The sequence below is a fragment of the Gymnodraco acuticeps genome, unplaced genomic scaffold (genome assembly GCF_902827175.1).
Source record: "Gymnodraco acuticeps unplaced genomic scaffold, fGymAcu1.1, whole genome shotgun sequence".
Lineage (NCBI taxonomy): Eukaryota > Metazoa > Chordata > Actinopteri > Perciformes > Bathydraconidae > Gymnodraco > Gymnodraco acuticeps.
The window spans coordinates 126,188-139,787 of NW_022989979.1; the positions used below are offsets into that span (position 1 = coordinate 126,188).

Here is a 13,600-nt window from a genome sequence, read left to right on the forward strand (position 1 = left end):
GTTATAATGCAACAACCTATTAAGTTGGGGTTTCATTCAGCAAAGCATCTCCTACAGTAAACATTCTGTCTGTGCAAATCAGCGTGGCGAGACAGCTCTCCACATGGCAGCACGAGCAGGTCAGATGGAAGTGGTTCGCTGTCTGCTGAGGAATGGAGCGTTGGTGGATGCCATAGCCAGGGTGAGTCAGCTGTGGCATCATCACAGTTAATCCCTGTTTCTATCCGTCTATCATGAATAAGCGACATTTCTTCCACTGAGTTGCATACAGTACATCTACTCATGGGTCATGTCGCCTGCCTCAACTCTGGATGCTGTGTGTCTATCTTTTTCTAAAACAATTGCCTCTGCCTGTCTCTATGCCTTTTTATCCATCATATACAGGAGAACCAGACTCCCCTCCACATATCGTCCCGTTTGGGGAAAACTGACATTGTCCAGCTTCTGCTGCAGCACATGGCTCATCCAGATGCTGCCACCACCAACGGCTACACTCCCCTCCATATTTCAGCGAGGGAAGGTCAAGAGGAGACGGCTGCCGTGCTTCTGGAGGCCGGAGCCTCACACTCACTGGGCACAAAGGTGAGCAGGGGATCGAACCTGATGCACTGAGACAGCAACATATCTGAATCAAGATTCTTACATATCAAGTTTGACATCTACAGTTTGGACATGCAGGCAACTAAGTTTCCCTTTTCCCTCAACAGAAAGGATTCACTCCGTTACATGTAGCAGCTAAGTATGGGAGCCTCGATGTAGCAAAACTTCTCCTTCAACGCAAAGCTCTCCCTGATGACGCTGGCAAGGTGAACCAAAAATCAGGATGAGTTGTCCACATTATCTGAATAGAACAATTAATATTAAAATGCACAGAAATGGTCTAAGAGGGCAAAGTTATTCATTTTGTAGAGACACTCACAGCACAATTTATGTTTTTGAATAAGAATCATTAAGACAATGAGTAGGGACATGAAAAAGAACAAACCATGAACATACACTGCTCCATTACACAAATATGAATCATTTATCCAATTATTTTTCTTACAGAATGGCCTGACTCCTCTACATGTGTCAGCTCATTATGACAACCAAGAAGTAGCTCTGCTGCTGCTGGAGAAAGGAGCATCGCCTCACACAACTGCAAAGGTTAGACAAAAGATTTGAAAGAAGAAGTGCTTCGGACACCACATATATATATATATATATATATATATATATTGTAACAAATATATATAGGTTGATTTTTAGCTATATGGCGTTGTGTTGTATTCCATGTAACTGTTCACCTTCCTCTCTTTCCAGAATGGCTACACTCCTCTCCATATCGCAGCCAAAAAGAACCAAACAAAAATTGCTTTAGCACTGCTGCAGTATGAAGCAGAGACCAACGTTCTGACCAAGCAGGGAGTCAGCCCGCTACACCTGGCAGCCCAGGAAGGACATGCTGAGATGGCCAGCCTGCTGCTGGGCAAAGGAGCTCACGTCAACACAGGCAACAAGGTCACAAACAAAGACACACTTTCATACTTCTGCTTGACCCTTGTTTAGATTTTTATTAGACACTACTATCTATCATGAAGGGTAGCACCATTTAGTTCTCAAATATTCACAGGACATAAGCATATCATTCAATGTCTTTAATGTTGCAACCATTCTTATATGCAACAGGGATTAAGTTACATGTTTTTCTGTAGTGTTACACTAAGGCACGGGTCTCCAACACGTCGATCGCGAGCTACCGGTAGCTCACAAGCCCTCAATAAGTAGCTCGCCAAGCAAATCCAAAATGTAAAAAATACACCAAAAAAAAAAAGGAAATGTAATTAAAAGAATCTACCCTATGCATAAACGAAACCTCAATCATAGCGAACTCTATCTACTTAATACAACTCTATATCTACTATATCTACAACATCCCTCCTCCCCCGACAATGACTATCGACCAATCACGTTCTTGCTTGATTTGCGGGACCAGCGTTGCAGTCGGGAAGAAAAGCAATGTGGAGCGGCACCTCACTACTTCATAAGGAGTTTGACCGTGATTTTCCTTCTGGCAGAATCTACACAACACATCAGCCCCATCACAGCCTAGTAATGCCAGTCTATACAACACATGAGCGGCAGAGTATTACTCTGTGTGTGTTGCAACTTGCATATATATGTATTGCACTTGACACACACACACACACACACACGGCGTAATTTCAACTGGGGACAGGGGGGACATGTCCCCCCCACTTTTCGAAATCCCGTTTGTGTCCCCACAATTTACAAAAAAATAAAGTAAGAAATCATTCCAATGTGTACTATAGGTCAGTAAAAAAATTAAAGGGGAGTGATTAGTCAAATATGCACAAATAAAAAGAAATAATGCTAACTAGGTAACATAAGATAAGAATAAACAAGTTCAAATTATTTGTTATTGGTTGTGATCATATTCTAAAGATATATAGTAGTATACAGCTCCCTTTCATATGAGAGTTGAGAGCTGTATCCATAAATTCATTTGGTGCTCAAAGTGCACCAGATTGATGCATTTAACTTCAACATTTAAAAAAAAATCTTCCCGGGGGTGCATGCCCTCCGGACCCCCCTAGAGGAGGTGAGGTCAACCTCCAAATAAAGCAGGTCAAAATAATTAAATTGCATACATTTTCTTTTAGTAAACAATGAAAACGGGCCCCACAGACCCAAACAGCACACAAAGGGTAAAGGCAATCATATAATAATGTTAAAATGTGCTAAATATATACACTGCAAAAAAAGAGGAGTAAAAGTAGCCCTCATCCTAAAAAAAGGTTGGAGACCCCTGCACTAAGGCAACACTGTGTCTGTGTCCAGGTTCACTTTGAAATCTATAAAGAGAGACTTGGCCTTTATAATTTGGAATTGAAAAACGCACGACAATCGTTCTTCTCTGACATCATTACCAAAAACAAAAACAACGCACGTGCCTTGTTTGCTACCGTTGACAGACTAACTAACCCCCCAGTGTCAGTAGCCTCTGAATTTCTATCCACCAGGGCGTGCAATGATTTTGCCTCCTTTTTCACTGACAAAATTCAGAAAATCAGACAAGCAGTCAGTGCCTCTGCATCAGGAACAGCAAATGTGTTGTCTCTGTGTCCACTTAACATCAATTCAAACACCATGACACAATTCCATCAGATTAATGATAAAAACCTAGAGGACATTATACAACTTCTGAAATCCTCCTCCTGCTGCCTTGATATTATTCCAACAGGATTTTTCAAAGATGTTTTGCCTTGCATGGCCTCAGATCTACTTCATATAGTAAACAAATCTCTTCACTCAGGTATTTTTCCACAGGCCCTGAAAACTGCAGTCATTAAACCGCTCTTAAAAAAGAATAATCTAGATGCTTCAGTAATGAACAATTACAGGCCCATATCAAACCTCCCATTTCTAGGTAAAATCATTGAGTAATTTCTTGCATTTAAATAACTGTTTCGATGTGTTCCAGTCAGGCTTTCGTCCAAACCACAGCACTGAGAATGCTCTTGTAAAGGTCTTTAATGACATCCACTTAAACACTGACAGTGGCAGAACTTCAGTGTTAGTATTATTAGATCTCAGTGCTGCGTTTGACACTGTTGACCACAGCATATTACTAGACCGACTGGAAAACTGGGTGGGACTTTCGGAAACAGTTCTAAATTGGTTTGAATCCTACTTAAAGGACAGAAACAACTTTGTTTCTATAGGTAAATACTAGGGCTGTCAGTCGATTAAAATATTTAATCGCGATTAATCGCATGATTGTCCATAGTTAATCGCGATTAATCGCAAATTAATCGCACATTTTTTATCTGTTCTAAATGTACCTTAGAGAAATATTTTTCAAGTTTTTAATACTCTTATCAACATATGAGTGGACAAATATGCTTTATGCTAATGTTTATTATCATTTGAACAATGACAAATATTCTCATGAATATTAAACACAACAACCTCTGAACATTACAAATATTCGCCTCAATTCAACCTGGAACCTCTCTCATACAATAATACAATACAAATGGTGTGTGTGTGTGTGCGCGCGCGTGCGTGTGAGTGTGTGTGTGTGTGTGAGTGATGGATCATTGGAGCTATGTGCAACTCAAGGCATATGCTCGAACGGGAGCTGCCTGGACGCTGCAATCATGTTGCGCACTATCCGTGCTGAGTGTGCTGACTTTTCATACAATGTCCCACTGTCTGGCTTCCTGCATTAAGTCAAGTGCTCGGCGCAGTTGTGGCGAAATGTCGCTCCTCTGTTTTCATTTAAACAGCTCCATATCCGTTAGCGCAGCTAGCTAGCACCAGATGCTAACAACAACAATGCACGTAAGGTCTCTCTCGCTCGCTCGGCTACACATACACACACCCTCCCGGTCCTCCCAACAGCCAGTCGGTGCCTGCCGGTGAGCGTGGAAGTGTGGTCTGCTGCAAGCAGGCAGCAGGAGCGGGGCTGTCAGCATCAGCTTGTAGATGGTATTTTAAACTCGATGCGCTCTGAAACTACGGGGCGGCCGAGGAAAAAAAATACACATGCGTTAATCGCGTTAAAATAATTTGTGGCGTTAATTTTTTTTTGTTATTAACGCGTTAACTTGACAGCCCTAGTAAATACACATCTGAGTTGACAAATATGACATGTGAGGTTCCTCAAGGCTCCATCTTGGGGCCTCTTCTCTTTAACATCTACATGCTACCACTGGCTCAGATAATGAAAAACAACAAAATAAGTTACCATAGCTATGCAGATGACACACACATTTACGTAACAATTTCACCAGGAGACTATGCTCCAATTCAAACACTGAGTAAGTGCATTGAACAAATCAATGACTGGATGTGTCAGAACTTTCTCCAATTAAACAAAGATAAAACTGAGGTAATGGTTTTTGGAGCTAAGTCAGAACGTATAAAAGTTAGTGCTGAGCTTCAGTCTGCAATGTTCAAAACAACAGATAAAGCCAGACATCTAGGTGTAGTCATGGACTCTGACCTGAGTTTCAACAGTCACATTAAAACAGTTACTAAATCAGCCTACTATCACCTAAAGAATATATCTAGGATTAAAAGACTAATGTCACAGCAGGATTTGGAAAAACTTGTCCATGCTTTTATCTTCAGTAGACTCGACTACTGCAATGGTGTCTTCACAGGTCTCACTAAAAAATCTATTAGGAAGCTGCAGCTGATTCAGAACGCTGCTGCTCGAGTCCTCACTAACACTAAGAAAGTGGATCACATCACTCCTGTTCTGAAGTCTTTACACTGGCTTCCTGTGTGTCAAAGAATAGATTTCAAAATACTGCTGCTGGTTTATAAAGCACTGAATGGTTTAGGCCCAAAATACATTTCTGACCTCCTGCTAAATTATGAACCATCCAGATCTCTCAGGTCTTCAGGGACTGGTCAGCTTTCTGTCCCCAGAGTCAGAACTAAACATGGTAAAGCAGCGTTCAGTTATTATGCTCCAAAGATCTGGAACAAACTCCCAGAAACCTGCAGGTCCACTGCAACTCTGATTACTTTTAAATCCAGGCTGAAGACTTTTCTTTTTGTCGCTGCTTTTAATTGAACTATTCACATCTTAGACTGCACTGTAACTTTTATCCATGTACTTTTTCTTTTAATGTTTATTTTATTAGCTTTTCTTTTTAATGACTGATTTTAAATGCCATTTTCTTAATGTCTTTCATTTTTTGTAAAGCACTTTGAATTGCCTTGTGTTGAAAAGTGCTATATAAATAAACTTGCCTTGCCTTGTATGTTACAGACCGGACTGACGTCTCTGCATCTCGCTGCCCAAGAAGACCGAGTCAGTGCAGCAGAAGTACTCGCCAAACACGATGCCAACTTGGATCAGCAAACTAAGGTACAAACACACACTCATAACTGTACACAGAAACACACTCAAAGGTATGAACAGAACAAATAAAGAGTAGTTATGTAATGTAGTAACGTTGTTCTTAAGGAACTATTAAGTTGCTTATTTAAAGTGCATTCACCACTGGAGGTTGTGTTTTAAATGTGAATAGCCTCACTACCAGTAAATCAAAGTAAAGTAGCACACGTAAAAATGTAGCATATCTGCCACCTACTGGCTTTAGGGAAGCATGGCAGTCATTAAGCTTACGTTCATCTACATCATTCAGGGTGCTTTATATATATAAATGACCCTTTGTTACAATACAAAGCTTCTCCACAAACAAGTAAAACAAAGCAGATCAATTTGGATACAACATGTTTTTTTCTCTGTATTACATATCATCCTCTCTACTATCTCTCTATTTTTTCTTTAGCTTGGATATACCCCTCTGATAGTTGCTTGTCACTATGGAAATGCAAAGATGGTGAACTTCCTGTTACAGCAAGGAGCCAGTGTCAACGCCAAAACCAAGGTACAATATCAAACTTGAAACAAATTTGGAAAAAATAAGCACAAAGCAAAAGTCTTCTTATTTAGTATTTACAGTGCTTCTTCTTTTTATAGAATGGATATACACCCCTTCACCAGGCAGCACAACAAGGGAATACACACATTATCAACATGTTGCTACAACATGGCGCCAAGCCCAATGCTACCACAGCGGTAAGAAAAAAAAGATTGAATCTCTTTTCATCAATAAGATACATTTGTCTAAATTAAAAAAAGGTATCACTTATTTATTTCAGATTAACACTATCTGTTTCTTTCTGTTAGAATGGAAACACTGCTCTGACGATTGCCAGACGTCTGGGCTACATCTCTGTAGTGGACACACTTAAAGTCGTCACTGAGGAGGTCATCACTACCACAACGGTAAGATCGTACTACCTTTTTGCGACTACAGCTCTGGAACCAGTACATTTTTCATAAATATTAAAGAAAACTCAGCTAACCTTCCTCTGTTTTTTTGTTGCCTTGTTGTTCCGACTGTGAATTGGGATCGTTCAGACGGTCACAGAGAAACACAAGCTCAATGTTCCTGAGACCATGACGGAAATCCTTGATGTGTCTGATGAAGAAGGTGAGTTACTTAAACAGAGAAAGAATACAAATTAAAAAGTTCAAGCTCTCTTTCCCTTTGTTCAGTAGTTATAACGAGCGTTGCATTGTATCTGAGATGTCTGTATCTGGAAGCTATTACTAAATGTTTGCCCTGCTCCTCCAGCTTGGTGTGGACTTTATCTGTGTTTTTTTATTTTTGTATCTAATTTGTGTTATCCTATTGTTAGACATACATTTACTATTTAATTCAATCAAATCAAATCAAGTTTTATTTATATAGCACATTTATAAACGATTTTTGGTCTAGCCAAAGTGCTGTATTAATTCAATTAATATATTTTGAGGAATTTGTCTCCAAATCCATTTTCCTCCTGTAGATGGTATGTACACTTTATGGCTGAGTTATGTCGCAGTGTATTTAACTGATTTTACATGAGAAGAACTTTCTTGATCCAACACCTTTTTGTTTACTAGGTGTATTCATAACTTTGTTGATTGGGTTTAAGGTTTTGATGCAATGGTGGAAACTAACTGCATGAAATGTGAGGGGATGGATACGATCACAACAGTGATGCTGGCTATGTAGAATTGACCAATGCACTGGTTTAGTAATGATATACATAATATTATCACAAAGCTGTCAAGTCTTCAAAACCAGTGACAAAAGCAATTTACCAGCACTGCTCAGGTGCAAATAGTGTTGGTGTATTTGGTGTTCTAAAAAGGGATACATGTAAATATAAGCAAGGATAAATGATCTCATGTTAAAATGAACCTAGTATGTTGCAACGTGATTATCAAATGTAATCTTTAATTCAAATGGCAAATATTTTACCAGGTGAGGACACTATGACAGGGGATGGAGGAGAGTATCTGAGACCGGAGGATCTCAGAGAGCTGGGTGATGACTCTCTGCCCGGACACTACCTGGACAGCTTCAGCTACATGAGCCACAACCTGGACAGGTACCTAACAACACATACATTACATTGCTTTTAGCTGACATACACACTCACACCTAAAACTGCTACTCAAAACGTAATAGATGCAGGGGATGACACATCACTCCTGCTGTCATCCACTGCTTTTGACCAGCCTGCCATGATGTGCATGTAAATATATAAACAGAGAAAAAAGAATAATCAAAAAATCCAACCTGCTTTTCCAACAGGCCGCAGCTTACTCCCATTCACCAGAGTTTCCATCAGAGAGAGGGAGTTCTCATTGAAGACATGCTGACAAGCCACCAGGTAAGGACAAAGGAAGCATACATAAGGCGTATGATGACATTGTGTTGGTTCATATTTCTAAGATAGCGTTCCTTAAGGTATCCTTAGTTTAGAGTTTTTTTTAAATACTTTGTTTTAAGTGACTCCAAATGGCCTACTTGTCTGTCTGCAGGTGTCAGCCCTGTCCAGAGAGCAGGATAAGGACTCGTTCCGTCTGAGCTGGGGTGCTGAGCACCTTGATAATGTGGTGCTGTCCTCCAGTCTGCTACACTCTGGGTATGAACACACACACCAACATTCAAACTCTTTCCTGGTGTAACAGTAACACCAAATATGTTCATTTATTTCACATACATGCTTTCGTTCACTATCAGGAGTGTATGAATCACCTCTGAATCAAAATGTTCCTTACATTATTTACAGTCCTTCACATCTGTGTTTTCTACTCTATTTTGATTATTTTGTCTTTGCTGCTCTGTCCGTCTCTTGTCAGGATTTTCCTCACTTTTCCTATTCTTTATTCTCTTTTTCTCTTTTTGTGTATCGTTTTGTTCCCTCTTTGTGCACTTTCTTGTCTTGGTGGTGTTTGTGATTGTATGTGTGTTGTTGTATTCTGTCTATAGCCATTCTTCTCCGTGCCTAGACCATGACAACAGCAGGTGATACTTTTTATTCTTTAATTTGGCTACTCCTCCCTGGCCCTCCTTTTTTTCATTCTCCTTTTTAAGGATAGTCTAATTCCCATCCTATTTGTGTGCATGATTTTACAATGCATGACTTTGCATTTGTAGGGTTCAGCTTTTATTTTTCAATCAATCAATCAAAAATATTGTTTTAATTCCACAAGGCAATTAGGTAATCTAGGTGATGTTCCAACCAAATTTATTAGCCTTGATGCAGATTGGATTTCTTTAATCTTGATCATCTGCAAAAATCCATTTTCCTAATATGCTATTTATTTGTCTGCCTAATATAGCAGCGTTTTATGTTGAGAATGATATTGCAAAGTGGGGTGTTTATGACAGCTGAATATAATTTGATATGAATAAATATTAATAATATAAATAATAAGGCTGATATTACTGTATTCTTATTGTCAACAAATCCAATGAAAGGTTTTAAGTCAGTAATATCCTTCGACTCCCTACCCTGCCTGTGGCTCAAAACTCCAAGCCCATTTCTTCCTACTCAATGCTACTCAAACAGAAGAAATATACCGGTCTTGCAGTTTGACTATAAACTTTAATGTGTGTTATCATTAGGGATGCATACCGGTATCCGGTATTACCGAAAATACCGGTTACTGGTGGCTACGGTATACCGTACCAAAATCAGATCCGGTTTCGATACTTTAAATTAATTTTAAAAGTGAGTCCGTGGCCCGTGATGGCGGGTGTTATAAATTAGATTGCATAATCGTTTTTCTTCATATTTTATGTATTTTTCATTGTTTGTTCAATACTAGAAAGGTAAAAGTCCCACAAATGAACTGTGATGGGATTTGTTTTCTCTCACCAGTGAAGGTAAATGTTGATTTTAAAGATGAGATTTGTTTGTTTGTGCAATGCCGAGATCTCATGACCATTATTCTATTATGTATTTGTTCTCTAGTCGAATCTCAGGTTTAACATTAATTATAACGGTGCTATAACGGTCTGTTTGCATTGACAAGATGTGCTATTCACGCGGCACACCTGATGGCGGGTGTTATAAAAGATATTCCATAATCGGTTTTCTTCATATTTTGTATGTATCTTTCATTGTTTGTTCAGTACTAAAAGGTCCAAGAAGTCCCACAATTGAATTTAATATTCATTTGACATGTTAACTATATCGTAAAGCTCTTCATGGGAGTAATTGTGGGATGATACATTTTCAAAGTATCACGATATGTATCGGTTGAGTATCGGTATCGTTCAGTGGTATCGGTATCGTAAAAAAGTCAACGATATGCATCCCTAGTTATCATGTTCAATACCGAAACCTTGAGTAATACTGTAAATTCTTGCTTGCTTGAAGATATCTATTATTTGCACCTTGACAAATAAGATCCAAAAAGAATCTTATTCAATGACCTCCTCTTTTTTCGCCTGGCTTGCAAATTCCTTTTAGAATGGAGTAAAACTGCAAAGAGAACAAGCAAAATGAAATATTAACTGCTACGATGTGCTTGTTGAAATGTAAGTAATGAATGGTGCGTTGAAAATGGTTTCTTCTTAGTGGAATGTCAGTTGCTTTGACTGCATGGAGACTGGTAGTCAACAGATGAGGATCTGTGCCAGAAGTATTGCATTGATAAACAACCAATCTTAAAAAATATATTTCTAACTGGACCCTTTTCTATAGCTTCCTTGTCAGCTTCATGGTCGATGCCAGGGGTGGGGCCATGCGTGGTTGCCGTCACAATGGCCTTCGAATCATTGTGCCACCAAGAAAGTGTTCTGCTCCCACGCGAGTGACATGCAGGCTGGTGAAGAGACACCGTCTGGCCTCTATGCCCCCAATGGTGGAGGGTGAGGGGATGGCTGGGCGAATCATTGAAGTGGGGCCCACTGGAGCCCAGTTCTTGGGGTAAGTGTGTGTTTTAATGTATGTTTGTTTGAATGTGAGTGTTAACTTGTTGTGTGTTAGAGTTTGTTTGAGTCTATTCGCTTGTGTGAGTGTGTTTACACTCTTGTGCGGTGTGTTCATATTTTCTTCTTCATTCCCCCTCTGTGCTGCCTATGGATCAGTAAGCTCCACCTTCCCACAGCTCCGCCCCCTCTAAATGAGGGTGAGAGCTTGGTCAGTCGCATCCTGCAGCTGGGTCCTCCAGGAACCAAGTTCCTCGGGTAGGACCATGGTTGGGGGACACCCTACCATCCTGGAAATGGTCACATACTTACCCATCTTTTTTCACCGTGTCCACCTTTTTGAGTTTTCCATGATATGATCATTTTATATCCCATTTTTTTTTGTGTTTGCTGTTGCGTTATTACAAATCCTTCTTCAGTGTATGGAACCAATCTCCATGCTTGTTTCTAGCTGGATTATTCTCCTTTTCCTTCTCGTTGTGTTGACATGTTTTTTAATGACTTTTTATTTCTGATAATGTTTATTTTACCAGGCATGAAATGCACCTGATGTTTTTAAGCCCAACTTTATATCTTATTTTCTTTTTCTGTCTTTGTTACTTTTGTTGCATAAATTGACCTTAACATAGTATTATCTCTGACAAAGCTAGCTTTGATAAACTGTTGCCACAAAGGTATATTAAAGTCCCATTTGTGTTTGACTTTCCCTTCACCCTTCAGGCCTGTGATCGTGGAGATCCCCCATTTTGCAGCTCTGCGGGGAACAGAGAGAGAGCTAGTGATCCTAAGGAGTGAGACAGGGGAGAGCTGGAGGGAACACCACTGTGACTTCACTGAAGAGGAACTGAACCAAATACTTAATGGCATGGATGAAAGTAAGGGATCTGAACTAGACTGTAATGTAAACCAAGGGTTGTTAATAGGGGTTGATATCTTATATCACAGCATTTTTTATGCAATTAATACATTAAATCCTCAAAACACAGAATTTTAGGCCACACCATGATCACATTAAGCCATAACACAGACCACAGGAGCGTAGTGAAGTAGGACAGTAGGACAGAGTCGCCATTTTGATTACATTGCTGGGATAATAATGGAAAACAAAAAGTAGAGGAAGCAGTAAATGAAAGAGAAACTGAAATAAACGTACACTTGAGATGTTATTCTCCATACCTCACATACTTTAATTGACTGCTTATAGGTTATGTATACTTAATATTTCTAATCTTCACAGAACTTGATTCCCCTGAGGAGCTTGAGAAGAGAAGAATCTGTCGTATCATCACCCGCGACTTCCCACAGTATTTTGCGGTGGTGTCACGGATAAAGCAGGACAGCCATTTGATTGGACCAGAGGGCGGGGTCCTCAGTAGCACTCTTGTGCCACAAGTCCAGGCAGTCTTCCCTGAAGGAGCCCTCACCAAAAAGATCAGAGTTGGGCTACAGGTACGTAAAGTGCATTTATTGACCAGACACAGATATTTAAATCTAAGGAATCCAATATATTTACTTTTATAAATGTTGTACCTTCTCCTAGGCTCAACCCATTGATGTTGAGGTGGTGCGAAAGATTCTTGGTAACAAAGCCACATTCAGCTCAATTGTCACATTGGAGCCACGAAGGAGAAAGTTCCACAAACCAATCACAATGACCATCCCTATTCCCAAGAGCTCCAATAGTGATGGCCAAAGCGGAGTATACAGTGGAGATGTCCCTACTTTACGTTTGCTTTGCAGCATTACAGGTATGTGTGGGGAATAATTCATCAGCAAACAATAACACATCACTGCGCATTTTGAGCTACCACCACTGTGGGTAGGGTCGTCAAAATACATACTCAAAATGTCCCCTCTGTGATGTAATGTCTTCTAATGCAATGGCACACAAGATCATGATTTGTTTCCTGAATGTGTGCTTGGACCAAGACAATTTTTCATAATTTTGTCTTTTCTACAAACCTTCTGTAAATCAAATTTCTTAACAGCGTTGACGTGTTAGCCAATAAATATGTGTTTGTGTTTCAGGTGGGACCACTCCTGCTCAATGGGAAGACATCACTGGCTCCACGCCTCTCACCTTTGTTAACCAATGTGTGTCCTTCACCACAAATGTGTCAGCGAGGTAAATTCTTCCTATGTTTTCACATTAGGAAGTCAAGTGTCCTTTTGATCTGAGGTTTTTTGTAACCAACTTTATATTAAATGTTCTAGTCATCTTCACGAGATGATACAAACATACAGATACAAATTATTCAAATATAAATACAGAAAAAGACAATTAGAGTAGGTAGTCCCTTGTTGCTCTAGGAATAGCCAGGCAAGTTGTATGTGTATTTCAAGTCTTGGAAGGACATTGAGTTTTTATTGTTGATTTTATCAGAAAAATAATGTACTCCACATGTTTGTCACTGTAGGAAAAACTTTGATGTGCTCTTTTTGTTTTTTGTAAGTGAATTGATTAAATGTGTACCTCATATTCCTAGGTTCTGGCTAATAGACTGCAGACAGATCCAGGAGTCTGTTAGCTTTGGCTCACAGCTGTACAGAGAGATCATCTGTGTTCCATACATGGCAAAGTTTGTCATTTTTGCTAAGACACTGGACCCTATCGAGGCCCGCCTGCGCTGTTTCTGCATGACAGACGACAAGATGGACAAGACCCTGGAGCAGCAAGAGAACTTCACTGAAGTCGCCCGTAGCCGAGATGTTGAGGTGCAGTATGATGATGATTGCAAAATTGTTAATCTTAGTGAGATGTGATGACAAATGAGAGATGTAAAGCTGAAATAACC

The 13,600-nt window shown here is 39.8% G+C and overlaps 1 protein-coding gene across 10 annotated transcripts in view; it reads left to right on the top strand.

Moving 5' to 3' along the window:
* Positions 1-13,600, top strand: part of ank2a (ankyrin 2a, neuronal) — a 90,680-nt gene that overhangs the window by 39,757 nt on the left and 37,323 nt on the right. For 7 of the 10 annotated variants that reach the window (XM_034211655.1, XM_034211664.1, XM_034211665.1 and 4 more), the window contains 21 exons: positions 83-181; positions 385-582; positions 708-806; positions 1,048-1,146; positions 1,303-1,500; positions 5,789-5,887; positions 6,315-6,413; positions 6,506-6,604; positions 6,716-6,814; positions 6,950-7,022; positions 7,842-7,968; positions 8,175-8,253; positions 8,405-8,508; positions 8,856-8,891; positions 10,579-10,803; positions 10,965-11,063; positions 11,526-11,680; positions 12,043-12,254; positions 12,346-12,553; positions 12,834-12,930; positions 13,292-13,520. In XM_034211655.1, the coding sequence (XP_034067546.1) occupies positions 83-181; positions 385-582; positions 708-806; positions 1,048-1,146; positions 1,303-1,500; positions 5,789-5,887; positions 6,315-6,413; positions 6,506-6,604; positions 6,716-6,814; positions 6,950-7,022; positions 7,842-7,968; positions 8,175-8,253; positions 8,405-8,508; positions 8,856-8,891; positions 10,579-10,803; positions 10,965-11,063; positions 11,526-11,680; positions 12,043-12,254; positions 12,346-12,553; positions 12,834-12,930; positions 13,292-13,520 (2,733 nt within the window). The remainder of the gene's footprint in view (positions 1-82; positions 182-384; positions 583-707; positions 807-1,047; positions 1,147-1,302; positions 1,501-5,788; positions 5,888-6,314; positions 6,414-6,505; positions 6,605-6,715; positions 6,815-6,949; positions 7,023-7,841; positions 7,969-8,174; positions 8,254-8,404; positions 8,509-8,855; positions 8,892-10,578; positions 10,804-10,964; positions 11,064-11,525; positions 11,681-12,042; positions 12,255-12,345; positions 12,554-12,833; positions 12,931-13,291; positions 13,521-13,600) is intronic. The other 3 variants (XM_034211660.1, XM_034211659.1, XM_034211661.1) reach the window with 3 other exon arrangements.